Source organism: Scardinius erythrophthalmus (assembly GCF_964197995.2).
Source record: "Scardinius erythrophthalmus genome assembly, chromosome: 21".
Taxonomy (NCBI): Eukaryota; Metazoa; Chordata; class Actinopteri; order Cypriniformes; family Leuciscidae; genus Scardinius; species Scardinius erythrophthalmus.
In genome coordinates this window covers 26,888,629-26,908,369 of record NC_138241.1, presented here as the reverse complement: position 1 = coordinate 26,908,369, position 19,741 = coordinate 26,888,629, and the positions used below count along the sequence as shown (strand labels likewise).

General features: G+C 35.3%; 1 protein-coding gene across 1 annotated transcript in view; it reads right to left on the bottom strand.

Moving 5' to 3' along the window:
* The window catches only part of srbd1 (S1 RNA binding domain 1), a 53,902-nt gene that overhangs the window by 33,084 nt on the left and 1,077 nt on the right, over positions 1 to 19,741 (bottom strand). Inside the window, exons 2-14 of the mRNA XM_081350295.1 lie at positions 19,572 to 19,639; positions 19,006 to 19,309; positions 17,917 to 18,168; positions 17,554 to 17,720; positions 16,413 to 16,530; positions 16,165 to 16,303; positions 15,387 to 15,483; positions 15,049 to 15,211; positions 10,206 to 10,309; positions 9,186 to 9,293; positions 8,944 to 9,101; positions 7,005 to 7,095; positions 6,812 to 6,919 (exon numbers count right to left, since the gene is read on the bottom strand). Coding sequence (XP_081206421.1) covers positions 6,812 to 6,919; positions 7,005 to 7,095; positions 8,944 to 9,101; positions 9,186 to 9,293; positions 10,206 to 10,309; positions 15,049 to 15,211; positions 15,387 to 15,483; positions 16,165 to 16,303; positions 16,413 to 16,530; positions 17,554 to 17,720; positions 17,917 to 18,168; positions 19,006 to 19,309; positions 19,572 to 19,639 — 1,877 coding nt within the window. The remainder of the gene's footprint in view (positions 1 to 6,811; positions 6,920 to 7,004; positions 7,096 to 8,943; positions 9,102 to 9,185; positions 9,294 to 10,205; positions 10,310 to 15,048; positions 15,212 to 15,386; positions 15,484 to 16,164; positions 16,304 to 16,412; positions 16,531 to 17,553; positions 17,721 to 17,916; positions 18,169 to 19,005; positions 19,310 to 19,571; positions 19,640 to 19,741) is intronic.

Below are 19,741 nucleotides of genomic sequence, written 5' to 3'. Positions count from 1 at the left end.
TAATAAATTATAAAATGAAATTTAGTCCTGTGATCAGTACTCCAGTCTTTAGTGTCACATGATCATTCAGAAATCATTCTAACATGCTGATTTCCTGCTCAATCAACATTTCTTATCATCAATGTTGAAAACAGTTGTGCTGCTTAATATTTTTGTGGAAACCATTGTGGGGTTTTTTTTGTGTGTTTTCAGAATTCTTTGAGGAACAGAAAGTTCGAGGAACAGAAAGTTCAAGGAACAGAATTTATTTGAAATAGAATTGTTTTGAATATTCACTTCTGATCAATTTAATGCATCCATGCAGAGTAAAAATATTAATTTCTTTAAAAAAAAACTCTAACTGAGACCAAACTTTTGAATGGTAGTGTATATAACTATAAAATTAAGTTTATTTCAATGTGCACTGAATGGGATATAGATTATAAGCAATATATAATTTTAAATGAAAAATAATTTAAGCTCAATATACCATCATCAAATGTGTGAAATTTACTAAAGCCTGTCTTTTGTCTTTCACGTAAGCTGAAACAAAAAATGACATTCTTATGAAAAAAATTATAAAAATGTTGGCCAATTACTCATTGCCAGCAGACCCAAGGGATTCCCAAAAGAGAAAAAAAAAAACAATCATGAGATATCAGACCAATGCCAAGTCTAAACACTATGACATTTTTTGCCTAGAAAAGGGCCAAAATGGCAGGTGTCAAAGGCCGTCAGTCTCAGGCTCTGTGCTAGGGGGTAGCAAGTGCCTAGTCAGCGTGGAGGTGCAGTTAACAGCACATTCAAGCTGCCACCACCACACAAGTCTGAAAAGAGCAAAACCTCACAGTCACTCACGTCAAACTGGTGGCAGATGTTCATCACCCCCTCAACACCCCTTCCTCCTTTAAACACCCAAAGAACTGCGGAAGAGGGAGTCAGCTGTCCAGATTACTGGATGTTTTCCTGTGTGTGGCAGGCAGGAGCCAGTAGAGGGGGTTTTGAATATGTTGGTGTCCAAGCCTTAAACTCAAGAACCTCATCTTAACCAAGAATATTTTGGAGATTTAATGGTTCACATTGTGGACTGGATCTAGCAATTCAAAGCACTCAAGTATAGCCCACAAAAAGGATATTCCAGAGCTTTCCGTATTCTAATTTTCAAGACCAGTTTCATTGGAAGCGTAGTTCATATATGCAGATGTGGAATTGAGGTTTCTATGTTTTGATGTTGCTTGCGTTTTCTTTTTCTGTACTCCAAGGGCTATAAACTACAACCTAAAACGGCCTAACACAAGTCAATGAGGCATGAAATGTGCAGCATGTTAAAAACTTTACTGGTGGGGATTGCTTCCAGTTGTTCTGACATCACAAGAGCACATTAGATTAGAAATTGACAAATGGGGATTTGGCATCTGACTTTAAGGCAATGGAAACTTTCAAGCGGACGGCTTGCTTGATCTCATGCTTGGCTGCCACGGATCAATCAGCACTAGACGGATAGGGAGTGACATTGCAGTATTTGTGTTCGTTCTTCTGGAAACTTCGTGTTAAATACAAGAAAGTATTCATAGTAAGCTAGCGTGTCTCATAACGCAGATGCCAAAATCTCTTAATATATAAAGTTTCTATAATGTAATTTCATTCAGATTTGGATGTTCCATGTTCTTAGTCATTGTGACATACATGCTAATAAAAAAATACACAGACAAAAATATTAAGCAGCACAAACATTTTTAACATTGATAATAAGAAATGCTTCTTGAGCGGCAAATCAGCATAATAGAATGATTTCTGAAGGATCATGTGACACTGAAGACTGGAGTAATGACTGCTGAAAATTCAACTTGGCCCTCACAGAAATCAATTACATTTTAAAATATATTAAATAGAAAACATTTATTTTAAATTGTAATAACATTTCACAATATTACTTTCTTACTGTATTTTTTTATTTAAAAAAAGTAGCCTTGGTGAGACCTTTAAAAAAAAAAAAAAAAAAAAACCTTGAACGGTATTGTATATGGCACCATTTTAATTCTGAACATGACGTACCTGCAGCACATGTCCTGTCATGGCTTATAGCTTTATTATGAATAGGTCAATATGTTTTCTATTCCAAAAATTATTGTATATAGTTGGACATATTATAGATCAAATAGAGATACTACTCATTTAAAAACCTGACTGCTTTACTTTTCGATGGCAAGATACATCTAAGAGCAAATGTAAGATGGCCCCACCACTGTCAACCACGCACAGATTACCATACATTTCAATATATTAAGATCAGTCAATCAAAATTAGGGAGGCTCAAGACAGTTGCTCATTGAGCCACTGGTTCTGGGTGTCCTCTGTGATGCGGACATCTATCCCTCAGTGAGCCATTAGCCGTGGGCCTGTGACTGGCAAATATTCCTCCTCATTCCTCACTGTCCTAATCACCCTACCCAGAATCCTCCTCAAAGGACAAACTTTCCAGATGCAAAATTCTAGTCATCCAAGACCTTACAGCAAAAAGTGATTTCACTTTACCAGGAGGAAGCTGGCAGTAAAGGGCAAGTATTAATATTATATATCTGGGCATATATATGAAATAAATAAAAACATTAAATATATAAATATAAGCTATGAATAATAATAGATATTATTATTAATATACATTGCTTATATTTATATATTTATTTTCATATATATATATATATTTATATATTTATTTTCATATATATATATATATATATATATATATATATATATATATATATATATATATATATATATATATATATATATATATATATATATATATATATATATATATATATATATATATATATATATATATATATATATTTTCATATATATATATATATATATATATATATATATATTTTCATATATATATATATATATATATATATATTTTCATATATATATATATATATATATATATATATATATATATATTTTCATATATATATATATATATTTTCATATATATATATATATATATATTTTCATATATATATATATATATATATATATATATATATATATATATATATATATATATATATATATATATTATATATATATATACATATACACACACACACACTTTACAGCAAGCTTGCACCAGGTAAAGTGAAATAATAATAATACAAATAATATTGTAATACTGTTTAATATTGTCCCTTCTAAAAGCAGCAAACGTTTCATTTAGACTTTTTCATCCATGCTGACATTGCATCTGCAAGTGTTAAGGAAATTGTAAAGATGCGACTATTCATAATTTACAGCAAGTGGTAGTTTCCTTCCTGTTAAGACTGAAGTGGTCATGCTTAACAACTGATCCCAGCAGTAGAGTGTACTAAAAGAAAAATGAAAAAGAATAGATGAGAGAGAGCTCCTGTAATTCTGCTTTCTCCCGCACAGTGAGTCTAATGACCAGAGACTGGCCGGCTGGTGGCAGAGAGCAAGCCTGAGGGGGAGAAGGGTGGTCACTGCCACTGTCTTCAACCTTAAGAACTGACAGAGCTGTCCAATCAGTCTGTAGCCATAGCTCAGTATCAGGATCACTGTCCTGACAGTCGAAACACTACAGGCGCCCTCGTTAAGCAAGATACATGTCATTTTGTCCTTTAGGGGTGAGAAGCAAAGTCAGAGCCAAACAGCAGCAATGACCAGAGTCAGAGCAGCACCTTCTGAACATGTTTCTTAGAAAGGACATTTTATAAAATAAAATTGACAAATGACACTCAGTAAATAAGAGTGCAGTTGCTCTAAAATAAACATTTTAAAAATATATCAATTCTGTATGGCACACAACACGCAATGAACCTCTAACCCAAATCTGTACAACATAACTATGACAAATCCATGACCAAAGCGACAAGCGTTTCTACCAGAAGCATTAAGACACCATGTCAGCCAAGGTCAACTTTTATTGGGTCATCTTAGAGGCCCTTTGAGCATGCATTAGTCATGAGAATGCAGCACAAACACACCAATACTGATAAAACACACACATACAGTGAGAGACAGTATTCCAGGAATCTCACACTCCCAAGTTCAAAGCTAATTATGTGTACCTTTATTCATAATGCAAACCAATTCAAATCATTGTAGCGGTCTAGAAGGATAAAAGCACCTGGCAGTAAAGAGTGCTGGGCCAGAGGAGGGCGCCACAGAGGGGTTCCAGGAGAGAGGTTCAAAGCATGGTGAAATCTCACGCGACTCAACTGGGGCACAAACTACAGAGTGAAAGTTCAAAGAGAGGACAACTCTTCACCATTCATGTGATCTTAGTGTACAACACGGGTATTAAGGCAAACTATTACAAGAGAGACTAATAAAAAGACCAACACTATGTGTGCGGTGTACACAACTACTAAAACATTTCAAATGGATTTGAATATGGAAAATGTGTAAGCATTAACAAATTAGCCAAAATAATTAAGCAAGGATTGGGAATGTGTAGAACTTTGTGAATGATGGCTATTCAAATGTGAATTCGAATTGACACTGGAAGCCAGACGCATTCCATTAAAAATAAAGATAAAACCACACTTATGTATTACTAACAGTAACATCATTATACCACACTGTTAAATGCTAGTAAAGTCCAGTGTGAAGACAATTTGCCCAATTTCCTTAAAAGCACATCTAAGTACCATTACAAATCACCAAAAAAAAGGCCTTATTGTAGAAAGAACTGGAAGAAAATGTCAAGAAGTCAGTGTGTATCCCAGTCTTACTCAAGTAACAACCCCAACTCAACAGGCAAGTGTCCCTTCATTTAAAGGAAGAGCACCAGGTCGCTGAGAGCCGTGCAGCTCATCCCGCAGGCTCATCCCGCACACAGTCTGCCGGCACTGCCTGTCATTCCTCAGGAGCAGTCAGGCAAACGAAAGGAAAGGAGACGGCTAGCGGGGACGTCGGGACAGAAGGGAGGGAGCACGGGATGGTAGGTGGGGGCAACGGATGGTTTTATTTCTGAACAAGCTGAGGAGTAGGGAGACAGATAGCAGACGGTGCAAATGAAGCCGTCGATTTGATTGACTAGTGATGTACAAAGTGCACTGTGTGGAGACGAACTTAAAAAAATAAAAAAGACTAATTACATATTCCCTAACAAACATATCACCTAAAACACAATAGCACAAAATGCATCTACACTTCTACAGTACCATTCAAAAGTTTAGTGTCAGAAAGAAATGAATACTTCTATTCAGCAAGGACACGTTAAATTGTTCAAAAGTAACAGTAATGACATTTATATTGTAGAGATATTTTTCTGTAAAAATGCTGTTCTTCTGAACTTTCTATTCATCAAAGAATCCTAAAAAATGTAATCCGGTTATCACAAAAATATGCAGCACAACTGTTTTCAACATTGATACTGTAATAACAAGAAATGTTTCTTGAGCTCCAAATCAGCATATTAGAATGATTTCTGAAGGATCATGTGACTCTAAAAACTGGAGGAATAACTGCTGAATATTCAGCTTTGCCATTACAGAAATAAATAACATTTTAAAATATATTCAAATAGAATTAATAGAGTTATTTTAAATTGTAATAATATTTCACAATATATATATTTTTTAAATGCAGCCTTGGTGAGCAAGAGTCAATGTATGTTTGTAAGCATTCTATGGAATAATTCTTGTGTGTTGAGTCTCATTGGCAAGTCCAAAAAAATGGGAAGTTTAAGGGTCAGACAAAGGGTGAAGTATTATCACAAAAATTGAATTATAAATGATAAAATAAGATAAAAAATATAAAGAAATTAAAATTAAATTAATTATACCATACAGCACACTTTGAATTTGTAAAACGCGCAATGATGCTTTCATGTGTTTTCATACATGTAACCACTCCATGTTTCTTTTTTATTTACATTCATTCATTAAGCAGACACTTTTATCCAAAGCGACTTACAAATGAGAAACACAACAAGTGGGAATGCATGTCCTGTTTAAGCATTTCACGCAAAAACAGCTACTAGATCCATTTTTCCACTTAATGGAACATTTAAGCGTGCAGTTTTAAAGTATTTATTTTAACTTGCACCCTGCTTCTACAAATACTTGGCTGTGACTACCAGGACAGGAAACAAAGTTCAAACTGTCTGGCACACCCGTCGCAGCAGTCGACGTTGCACTGCCAATTTTGAGATCTCAAATCTTCCACTTTCATTTTAGAATGGAGGTTGAAATGGATCCACTTGTAGAGGGCCTTGGATGTCAATTTTGACGCATCATGCTTTGCTGAGAACTACTGAGGCAGACTTGGCAACCCATCTGAGCTGCACTGAGGGATGCGGAGAGCTGTAATGAAAACCACCATCAGTGTACGCCATAAACGGCCACTTCAGAGCGGTTCTGGGCAGCTCTCCAGTCAGAACCAAAAGTCAACAAGCACGAGTCTAGCTAGATGGAGAGAGAGACAATCCCAGATCCAGCCTTTATTTGGGTTGGAGGAAAACACGTCGGACTGGTTTGGTTTGAAGGGCGGTGAGAAATATTTGTTTTTAATTAGAGACAGTCAAACAAGGTCCAGATACCATTTAAAACCCGCAAGAGTAACACATTCCAGACCGGCACCATTTCCTTTGCTCCTTTTCTGCGTACCTTGCTTAAAAGTTGCTATTTTCACTCTTAGTATAGTTTATTGACGAAAAATGTTCTAATTTAAATCTGCAATTGCACTAAGACTGTACAGGAGCCTGATGTGACCTCAAACAAATGCTGAGTTACTCTCAGAAGAACAGCATCTGCTGTATTGCTCACTGGTCTGCTCTGTTTCTAAAAAAAGGGAAATGTCATACCAGTAGGAAACATCCATGGGGTTGAAAAAGCGCCGTTTAATTAGGTCTGTAAAGAAGGCTTCAGTCTCCCTGCATGCTTTGCCATTTCCTATGACAATGGTTTGACAGCTGTGGGAGAAAAAAAATATCAAGTTATTCATAGATATATAAGGTGCCTGCAAATTACTCAATGTTATCATTATGATTGCAATACCTGTGTTTGAACATAAGATGGCGCAGTTTTTCTGCCTCTTTGTGTTTAGCAGAGCTATGGAGGTACACCACATCTGTGTGCAGGATCTGACCTGAGGAAAGAATAAAGAGTAGACATGTCAGGACAGTAGAGGACGTATGTGACTAGATTTTATGTGGAAATCAACTTAACAATACATCATCATCATCATCATCATCATCATGTAGGTACAGCAGACCCCCATTCGTTTCCTCTCCAATTTATTGCCTCCACCTTGTTCCCCTCTCCTCTCAAGACAATACGGCTACCGTTTTCTGTCAGCCTGAGAGAGGCAGTCTAATCGCAATAGACACCTCAAGAGCCAGGGAGGTCATGTGACTACACACCCACAGACATGTCACAGTCAAGCTGGGTTTGCGTGTGGTGCTGCTGCAGGGCAGAGGGCAAATATGGCAATGCCACCTGACACACACCCGCCAGGCCGATCAGTCGCCTGGACGCGGGGCACACAGGGCACAGCGTGTAGCTCCACGCACAGAGGACACAACGGGCATTCTCATCACACCTGCCAATCAGACACTCTCCTTCATCAACTTTAAAATGATGCTGCGCTAAACTAAAAGTAATAACAATTAAACGGCAAAAGTTCATTATGACTATATGATCTATTTCAATACTAGACTATATTTGGTTGATTACAAAGATTTCAAAACATCAGCTCAAATTTACCATAACTATCCACTATTACTAGATTATTATTTGATTGTTAGTTGACAGCCAATAGAAAAACTAGATAAATATTAGAAAAGATCAATTTAATAAACAACGATAAATTATAATAAAACATATCGATTACAATATTACAGTAAAAGCATCTTTCTTTCTTTTCTCCCAACACCTTTATGACCAATTGACAAAAAGACATGCATGATATGGTATTGTTGTCAATTGTTCTTAAATATTGTATTATTGTTTATTAAAGTTATCTTTTTTCTAATATTTTTCTAGTTTTACTCTTTCTTATACACACACACACAAAGTTTGGAAGAATTATGATTTGTTTTTTTTGTTTTGTTTTTTTGTGGAAAGAAGTCTTCTATGCTCACCAAGGATTTTTGCATTTATTTGACCAAAAATACAGTAAAAACCATAAAATTGCAATATATGATTAGTTTAAAATAACTCTTTTCTATTTGAATACATTTTTATATCTAATTTATTCCTGTGATGGCCAAGCTGAATTTTCAGCAGCCATTACTCCAGTCTCCAGTCTGTCACATGATCCTTCAGAAATCATTCTAATATGTTGCTTTGCTAGTCAAGAAACATTTCATATTATAAATGCTTAAGCAGTTTTTGCTGCTTAATAATTTTGTGGAAACACAACCATTTAAAAGGTTTTGGATAAGTTTTTTTTTTATTATTATTCAGCAAGGACACATTAACTTGACCAAAAGTGACAGTAACACGTTTATTTTGGTAAAAAAGATTTCTACTCCAAATAAATTCTGTTCTTTTGAATTTTTTATTTATAACAGAATCCTGAAAAATATATATATCATTGTTATTTTTTATTTTTTTTATTTTTTATAATTCAATAAGAACAGTTCTAGAACATGAAATATTATTGTGTGTGTATGTGTGTGTGTGTGTTCTTGTATATATGGTTTATGAGGACACAAATGTGTATAATGAAGGGTATTACAATGTAAACATGCTTTATGGGACACTTCCCACTAAACTGTGTTTTTTTTTTATTATTCAAAAATTGTGACGTTTTCAGTGATGGGCAGGGTTAGGGGTAGGGTTAGTGTAGGAGGATTGAATATACAGATTGTACAGTATAAAACCAATTACGCCTATGGAGACTCCCTTTAAATCACATATACAAGTATGTGTGTGTACGCCCGCATATATAATTTATTCCATGTTCATTCCACATTTACTCAGGATGTCTTACTGGTAGGGGACAAGATTGCCAGTTTGCAGCCGTGGTGAAACCCTGGGTCCACTCCCATGATGACTTTCCCACGCACAGGACACATCAGAAGACGCTGACGCAGATTACGAACAAACATGGCAATGGACTCTTTTTCTGCACTAGCAGTCAACCTAGACCTGGGACAAGAAGAAAAAAAGGCAATGCATCTTTGTGTTCAGTATTTAAAAAAAGAGAAGCTTTACTATCTGGTGAGAACAGACCTGTAGCCTCGACTGAGAAAGGGCAGAATGAATCTTCTGTAGGAATCTTCACAAGCATTCTTTAAAATCGTCATCAGTTCTGGCTGTGCAAATCCCTGTGGCCTCCATCTGTGAGTCAAAAGGCAGATAAAGTCCTGATAGACCATTAACACGCTCATACAGCCTCCCGAAAAAAAACACTAATAAGTGTATTCGAAATCTGACATGATTGTGTACTTGGAAATAATTACTTCTAAGTTTAAATGTGTAAATTATCAAGGAGACAACTAACTGTCTTTTTGAGAACAAGGTGTTTTTCATTGCAGCTGAAATATTATTTTAATAAAAAAAAAATCTATTTTGGCACAATGACTTTTCAATGTAAAAATGTTTTTAAAAAATTACTAACTTATTCAAATAAACACAAATTCAAAAAATAATAAAAAAATCCCTCAAATTAAAGTAATTACTTTTAAAAAAATAATTATTTTTATTTAAAAAATTGTTTTCGGTTATTCTAACTAAGTAACTTAGAACTACATGTCAACTTCCTCTCATTAGCAGACTGTCAGGTTTGAGTTAGTAGAATAAGTTGACAAGATACTTATACAAACTAAAAAATTCAAATGGACCAATCGAAATAAAGTGTTACCATTTGTTCATGTAGTATGCTAATGTTAATTATATTTAATGGAACTTCCAAACCCATAGAGCTTTTACATTTAGGTAATATTAGGTTGAGCTTAATCCTTTCTTTTTATATGGAGATAAGTGGGTTAATATTCACCAAATAAATTTAAACCAAATTTTTTTTTTTTACATAATCAAAAACATTATTTTTTAAGAAATGAAGTCTGAGGCATATTGGAAAGAGCTACATCAGTATCAAAACCTGTGGATAATCTTTAACACCTGGCAGCGTGAAAGTCACTTCCCAACCCATTGCCTATCAAGCAGGCAACAGCACTGGGCCAGACCACGAGGAAGAAAGTAAGAAGATGAGGCGTGGTGCATGTATGAACACTGTGGGTGTGTGCTGACCTGACGTTGACGCACCACCTACAGAAGTCATTCTTCACCCAGTCGGGGATGTTGACCTTCACTGTCAGAATCTTCAGATTCTCCCCACGGTTAATGGCTAACGTCTGAAACAAGAGAGTAACCTGTAGAGACAGCCGACACAAGGCGAGGCAGGGTAGTGCACCGTCGGTACCACCCCCTCCCGTTCTCTCCTAAAACAAGTCAGAGCGCACTAAGACGCACTCGTGTCGCACCGAAAAGCTCAGTGCCTCCCTCACTTTTCCCTTACTGATCGTCTAAGGGGAAGTGACATGCTGTGAAGCAAATAGTTTTAAGTATCTGACCTTTTCTGAGGAAAACCTTTTGAAAGGAAACAAGAGGGAAAAGATGACCCATCAATCTGGACTCCAAGCGGAAGAACCGAGCTGACAAATGCCACCAACCCCCTACAAAAACACACACCCCACCACAGAGCAGGCATCCGCCCCCTCTGCACTGCTCAACAGCTAATGGCCCGATCAAGACGTGAATTAATGCAGCCAGAAATATGATGAAAATTATATTTCCATATTTTGGCATTTCAACACCCTAAGGCAGCTGTTTACTTGGGTTTTCTCATGCGATGTTTATCGCATTTGAAGTTTTGCATGTGATGAGAGAAATGTCAAAACAAATATCAAACTTTTCTCCATACCCTGTGTCATTTCCAACTATGCCCTGTGTAGTTATTGAATATTTATTAATAATATCATATTAATAGTAATGCATACATTAAATCATGAATCATGTGTAAAATTACCACAGGACTACACAGAGCAAAAACATAAAAGCAAGCATGGCTTTATATATTCATGGACAATATAGTAAAAAAAAAAAAAAAAAAAACAGCCATCAAAAACAGGCCGCACAGATATCCATTAAAATGCACTCGTTTGTCATATCACTCAGCCAGTATTAAAGATGGTCACATACAAACAATGCTGATAAATTAAAGAAATATAAAATAACACTTGTCACTGAAAAACCAAATATAAACATTTTTTAAAAAGCCATTTTTCACAGATTCAGTTTAGTGTCATATTTCTCCAGCTTTAAGACATGCCAGTCCAAGACGTGAAATTTTCAAAACAGAGAAGGGGGAAAAGTTTAGTCTAAATATTCAACATATCATGTTCCTCAATAACAATGAAATCATAATTGGAAAAATATGAGGAATGTAAGCGACAGAAATGAATATTATTTTAAAGAGCTATTCCGATTCAATATTTTTTCTCCAAATAAAGGCAACTACATTGCTATGGAACAGAGCAATAGAGGATGGCCTCTACAAAAACAGAAAGAAAGGATGAACTTTTCACTTCCTATCTTTGCATGTACAGAAAAACAAACATGCACAACATGGGGTTTAAAATACAACAATGATCATTCTCCATACAAAATAAACACAATCTCTTGCTTTAGCGAGAGCTGCTTTGTTTTATAAAAACACCTGATTATTGTAGTCAACCTATCATACGCTCAAAAAAAACAAGCGTTTCTAAAAATGTGTAGCTCAAAAATATGCAAATTTCCAGTTAGTAACAAATAAAAGGTGGTCTTACTTTTTATTTGTTACTAACTGGTGATTTGTCGATTTTTGACAGCACATTTTTAGTGAATGTGCTGGAAGAAGAAATTCAATTTGTATTTGTCTTTGTTTGGTTCTTTTTTAACTCTAGAAATGCATGCTTATAGCATGACTGGGATATGACAAAATAATTGGACAAATAACACTCATTTTAATTACAATTTATAAAAACTTTCAACTTTTTTTTCAACTAAAAATCTTTAAGAAATCACATAAAGTACAATAACAAAAACGGGACCTTAAGTTGAGGCAGAGTTGGACTAACAAGCCTCTGAAAAAAGTAGGCTAGACTTCTTGGATGCAACAATATTTTACATTTTCAGAAGGTAAAGAACGCCACTACAGTTATACAGTATATAAAGTATATAATTTGTCTCATTTGTTAACATTAATTAATGTATTAACTAACATTAAATTTACCAATGAGCAATACATAAAGTATTTATTAATCCTTGTTAACAGTTGTTATTAAAAATACAACTGTTCATTGTTTGTTCATGTTAGTTCACAGTGCATTAACTAATGTTAACAAACACAACTTTTGATTTTAATAATGTATTAGTCAATGTTGAAATAAACATTAACTAAGATTAATAAATGTTGTAGAAGTATTGTTCATTCTTAGTCTATGTTAACTAATGTAGTTAACTAATGTTAACAAATGAACCTTATTGTAAAGTGTTAACATACTGTATGCATGTACAGTATGTGTATATAATATTTAAGTTAAAATAAAATATATTTAAACCGTATTTGAAGTTCTGCCAGTTTGTGTATTAATCTATTCTGAATGCTTCTGTCACCATCGTTTCATGTTTCGTCTTTCAATATGTAAAATTATTTGTCAGATGATTGATTTGAATAAAAATGCATAAATTCTGCATAATTTACACAAAGCACCAATGTACCCTCTGTTAATGGTGTCACTAAGACCGACAAAACCTTTCACCAACTGGTTCAACCTTTCGTTAAGAACATGTGGAACCCACACACACATTTGTCCTTAATACACTCTCACAACTGATGTGTTAAATTAAACAAGCAAGTATGTGTGTATACACATGCCTCCTGTCAAAATACATTCCACACTGTTCCTCAGCAAAACCACGAAAAGGTTCATTTTAGCCGGAGTGCGACAGCTCACAGATCACAGCAAACTCAAATTAACACTCACTGACAAACCACGTCAGCAGATTAACAACGGGTAAACTGTATGCTTCACGGGAGATCTCGCCAGCACTCATTCACTCACTCATGCAGCCTCTCTTTCGCTCTTTGTCTCTCTCCCTCTCACCCTCACGCCCCGATCCCCCTCCTTCCTCACAGAGCCCATGAGCGGCTGTCATCATGAAGCAGTGTCTGTCAATCCTAGCCTTTAATCCACAGGCACGTGGATGGGGACGTGTCACATATGTTAAGAGGGGGAGATGGGGAATGACTGGGGGACAGGGAACAGGGTGAGAGAGACGAATAGAGGGAGAAAAGGATGACTGAGTCACTGTGACATGTGGCCCACAACCAACTCTGAATAAGCGGGTAGCCATGAAGTGTGTGTGGGGGGGGGGCGCCATTGACACAAACATAAACAGTTAAACAGCGCTGACAGAATAGCTTTGAAGAGTGGCATGAGGACTTGTGCATATGGAACAACACTGTCAGTGGACTGGTGGTTTGCGTCTGATTGTGTGCACATACACTAGCTGTCAAAGGTTTGGACACACCTACTCATCGTTTATTATGACTTTCGTACTATGAAATAACACAAGTATGGGAATTATGTAGTGGCTAAAATGTTTAAAAAAAGTAGTACATTTCAGATTCTTCTAAGTGCCCACCCTTTGCAGAGACTTCATGAGCTGTGTCCTGGGATGCTTTTACATAGTAGTGAAGTACATGCAGGGCACTTGTTAGCTCTTTACTATCCACTAACTCATTCATTTATAGAGTGGAATTAAGATTTAGTTTTTCAAAGAAATTCAGATGCAGGCACAAATTTATATTGGTCTACAAAACTAGCAGAAGCATTTAGAAGAGAAGGAAGGTTTAAAAGATTTTTAAGATCACGAGAAACAACTAAGCCCTGGTTTCACAGACAGGCTAAGCCAGGACAAGGACTTAGTTCAATTAGGACATTTAAGAACCTTTTATAAACGTGCCTTAGAAAAAAAAACATTCCTGGTGTACATCTTGAGACAAAACACTGATAAATTTTAAGATATGTCAGTGCAAGTTGCTTTCAGCTCAAATATGCATTTTAGTCTGGGACTAGCCTTAAGCCTTGTCTGTGAAACTGGAGGTAAATGTGGTTGTCCAAACTTTTGACTGGTAGTGATAATAAATAGCCCTGGCATTTAAAGTCCCGGGCACCAATATTTTAATGATTCAGAAAAGATGAATCATTGTCTGGCCAACTAAGATTTCAGTATGGAGATGAATATTATGATTCGGTTGGTGGTACTACAGCGCTACATAAGTGTATTTTAGATTTTTTTTGTTATTGTTAAATAAAACTAAAATTAAAACTATTAAAAATCATCAAACAATGTATATAACATATACATAAAGTATAATATTATATATATATATATATATATATATACACACACACACATATGCATAAAGTATAATATTTTATATTTATATATTTATATATATATATATATACACAGACACACACACAGGGAACAATATATATGTATAATAATAGTATATTATGAAAAATAATAATAATAATAATAATTATTATTATTATTCTAATGATACCAAAATAACACTCACATTAGCATCGTTTGTTGTTTGCTTTTGGGATCTGAAGGGTTATTTGGACCCGAAAACTCTTATGTGTGACTTAACAACCAGATGGCATATTAAATCATAATTTCCCCAGACCTACTACTGCTTCCTATCCCTATCATTTACATCATCTTATCTCCACTATTCACATTGAAAGTGAACTAAAAGAGGACCAAAAGAAAAACAAAACCACACTTTTGACCACATGGCAAGAAATGTAATCATATCTGACATTTTTTATTATTTAGAAAATATATCATAATGTTAATTACAAAGATAATGAAATAGCAGTTTTAGCATCACTGTGGAACATGCATTTCTGTAATTTGCCAAGAAAGCAATATCACTGCATGATATTTAAAACTCTGGATGAAAGGAAAATAAAAAAAAGTTTCCTATCTGCACAGTGAATCTGGTATGGCACAAGATAAGAGGTGACTATACCTGATGATGCTGGATACGCTTGACGTCGCAGGTGAAGTCAGTATACAGGCTGAACTTGGCAATGTCCTTTGGTTTGCTCTTCTGATTTCCCTCCTGTGGCTGCTGTTCTTTCAGGGCTGTTTTAGACACTGATGAGTGAATGGTCACTGCACTCCTGTCACACCTGAGACCATACATATATGCAGAGTCAAACATAACACTCGGGACTGACAGGTTAGAAAATGTAAGGGGAGATGCATAAAAGCGCAAGACAAACAGATAGGTTAATAGCTATTAGAAAGATGATAATTAAGAGGGACTGGAGATTAGGAGAAAATATGGTTTGTTAAATGTCTCACAGTGACTGGACATAGGTGAGTGTCTCTTTGTCCTTTGCAATCATATCTGCTAGGATCTCCTGCACACCCGTGGCCACCTCATCCAGGGTCGACAACCCTACACACAGGAAGAGAATTAGCTGAAATCTCAAATAACATTCAGTTATCAGTGACCCTGCATTAACTTATGAGAACTGAATTTCTTTGGTGGAAAGAGTAGAATAGTTCCGACTCCTGCTAATTTATACAGCACAAATATTCCACAGAACAAATACTCCACATAGTTATATGGTAATATATGTAAAACTTGGAAATACATATTGAAAAATGTCACAATGCTGCTGATGTCACTCCCTTGATATGTCAATGTCAACCGCCCAAAAGCATGTGCAGACAACACACACAAAAACTGAAGTCCTTTGCTGCCCTCTACTGACCCAATGTCTTTTAACACTATTTTTATTTGATTTAGAAATTAAGGAGGCAATGTTGTGACTATTAATCAGTTAAAAAAACTATTATTGTTAAATTAATGTACTGTACCCAAAAGCATTGTTAGCCAACAATGGTCGCAAGTTCTGTTGAATTGTGTTGGTGACAATGGAACATGTGACCATAGTTGGCTTTGGGAAACACACTCCTGCTCCGGAGCAGGTTTTATTCTGGGTTTGAGATTGCAACTCTTTGTCAACTCTAAACCTACACTGTTTGTTCAACTAGCTTAATGCTACAGGCCTTTGGCGTACAAGCAACAATATAACATGCTGCTTGCTGCAAGTAGTATACAGAAGACTGGTACCCTTAGTGTTGGGCTGGATTGAGGCGTGCAGATCTTGTGTCTGAGGTGCCTGAAGCACACCCAGGGCAACAGGTTCCAGTCCTAGCTCCTTAGCTCGTCTGGCCTTGGACAGCTTACTGCCCTTTTTATAGGGGCCATACTAAAAACAACACAAAAGTAAATGCTATCATTACATCCCTCACAGTCAAAAACACACCAAATGATCAAAGTTTTAGAGTTAATAAGCTGAGAAGCTTGTTGTGTCTCACCACATGGTCTATTTCATCAGCTGTTGTGCAGTTCTTTAGAACCATTTCCAGGTCTGAAGTAAGAACTCCCTCCTTCTTTAGTGTTTGAGCCACAGATCTGCTCTTCTTGGCCACTGACCTAAGACATACGCATAAAATTAAGTTGATCCTGTTTGCTTTTCACTTTGCTTTCTCATTAGGAAAAGTGGCTAACTAATTGTCTATTACATTGTCAAGTTATACTACTGTTTTATGTTTTTTAAACATTCTGTCTTATGCTAACCAATGCTGCATGTTGTTGGTCAACAATACAATAATCAAATCAAAACAAATCAAGTAATAATGCAATTTAAAAATCACAGTTTCCTTTTTTATATATATTAAGTGTAAATAGTTCCTGTAATGGCAGGACACCGTACTACATTCTTTAATAATTTTCTTATAATTCATTTATTATTTATATATTTAATATTGTTTATGAATAAAGTATTCAAAAGAAAAGCATTTATTTGAAATAGAAATATTTTGTAACATTATACATGTCTTTACTGTTTGACCAATCTAATGCATCCTTGCTGAATCAATTTATTTATTTTCTTTTTTTCTCCCAAAAAAGCCTCACTGACCCCAAACATTTGAACAACAGTCTATGAACAGAAAATGTCATATTTAGTCAAATGAACCAAGTGTTAAAATTAGTTTACTTTGTCATTTAATCCTAGCCTGGCTGAAATTCTATAGAATCACCAGACTATTCCATGGAGAACAATTGTTTCCCATTGTGTAGCATAATCTCTGCTGCCATCTACAGATCACACTTGATTTCAGCAAACCTAATCAAGGTAACTCAAGCCAGGTAATAGCCATATTCAAATATCAGCTATTTGTGTCACTGGACTGGAGACATCCATCTACTAAAAGCATTTTCATTTAAATGAATTATTTGCAAAGAACCAGTCAAAACATACAAATAAAAAAAAATCCATCCAGTTTCTGCAAAATTATTAAATAAAAGCTTTATCCAGCAACCACAAACCAAAACACTTATTCTGTTTCCTTGAAAATGAAAATAGTTTATTAAACTATATCAGATAAGTCAAAAAAAAAAAATCCTTTCTGGTATCTCTCTTTTTTTTCTTTACTTGTCCTTCCAGTGTCTTACCGTAACTCTTCAAGAGCCAGCTGCACATCTCGAACAGCATCTGCATCCATATGGTTAATCAGGTCCTTTCTATAGCGCACCATGAAGGGAATAGTGTTCTCCTCCTGGAAGAGCTGTGCAATGTTCACACACACCCACTGCTCCACACCCGTCTTGTTAGCAAGAACCTACATGGGATGAAAACAAGAAATGGTCTTGAAATATTTGAGTTACTATTATTGTACTATGTGAAAAAAAAAAGAAAAAAGACTGGATTCACAAAATAGCAAATAGTAATAATACCGTTAACAACCTTTATCCAACAGTTTCAAAAACAACACTGAGTCAATCACTATTTCGTGTTTCAAGAAAGTAATAACCCACCTGAATGGGATCCCAATTCATCTGCAAGTCTTCCACACAGGCATTGCCCGATTTGAGTTTTATAGGTCTTCCCTGGGGCACGTTTGTGGTCTTCTGCTTCTTCTGAGCAGGTTCATCAAAGGTGAAGCTGTCATCTGGTTCCTCTTTTTTCATCTTGGGGATATGTTGGCTGGAGGATGGACCCTCATCAGGCATATCTCTTGGGACAGTTGCATTATTACTGAACTCCCTGCTCAAGTTGATGGACAACCTCTAAAATAAGGCAACAGAATGAATCAAGCAATTTTAGTACATTATATTAAAACTGCTAATTTGAAAAGTGCCAAACTAATGTCTTTAACTAATGCCAATGTCAAGCTATACTACCGTACATCAGTCTTATGCTCACCAAGACGGCATTTATTTGATTAACAATACAGTAAAACTATAATATTGTAAAATATTAATGCAATTTAAAATGACTGTTTTCTATATTCATTTATATTTAAAGTGTAATTAATTCCTGTAATTGCAAAGCTGAATATTCAGCAGCCATTACTCCAGTCTTCAGTGTAACATGATCCTTCAGAAATTCACAATTCCTAATATTATCAATGTTAAAAACAGTTGTGCAGCCTAATCTTTTTGAGGCTACATTATTTTTATTTTTTTTTACAATTAAAAAAAATAATGAATAAAAAAAACTTCAAAAAGACTTTTGAAAAGACTGACTTTACTGTTACTATTGATCAATTTAATGCAACATTACTGAATAGAAGTATTAATTCAAAAAAAAAAAAAAAAGTTACTGAACCCAAACTTTTGAATTGTAGTATGTACAGAAAAAGTCAAATTTAGCCAAATTAACCAAGATATAAAATGATAGAATAGAATATACTTAGATTTTAGAATCACCAGACATCCCAATGAAGTAAGTGATTTGAATACATGATGTTTTCGTTGGTTAAAATTATATTAGAACTGCTGACGTGAATCAGGGTAGATAGATAACATATAGTAATTAGTCATTTAGAAAAGAAGATGCTGTTATGCAGAGCAACTTACAGTACACTTATTACAAGACAGCCGAGTCAAATACTAAAAACTTGCCTCTTCTTTGATTGTCACATGCTGGTGTGATTCAGGCTTGGGTAGAACTGCATCCTCAGTTTGATTCTCAATATTAGTCTTCTCCTTCTTCGCTTTAGGAACACGTGCAGCTCTTGGCTTCCTCTCCGCTTTAGGTTTTGGCTCTTTAGGTTTTGGCTCTTTAGGTTTGGCCACCCTCTTGGTCACTTTTTTCTTTTCAGCGGTTTCATCTGTCCCCCTCTGGCATCTTCCTTTAGTTTTGCCTTCATTTAAATTTGGCAACCATTCATCTAACTCCTCACTGTCATCTTTCTGATTGCCTGATCTGTAACAAAACATTTTTTTCTATTTCATTCAGCGTTCAGGGAGAACAAGAAATAGAAGATCTTGTTTTTTTACATAATAAAAAAAAAAAAAAAATTCTAGCAACGTCACTACCTAAAATTCAACAGCATGTTTTCAACACTGTTAATCTAGTGGAGCCTAAAATCGTTTTACTGTACACAATGTTGCATCTTAATCTTCTTGGAAGCTAATTTGAAAAAAAAAATTGTGTTGGATTGTGAAAGCAAAGCAAAAGAACTCACATGTCAGAATCATCATCATCAGTCTCTGGCTCTTTATACACCTTTGCTGTTCTTGTTCTTCGAAGCATCTTTGCGTGGGAAACAACAAATACAATTAAATGATGGACTAAATGACAGTCACAAATAAGGGTGTATGGGAAAATAAAAAGAATAATTCTTTTATAACTTGG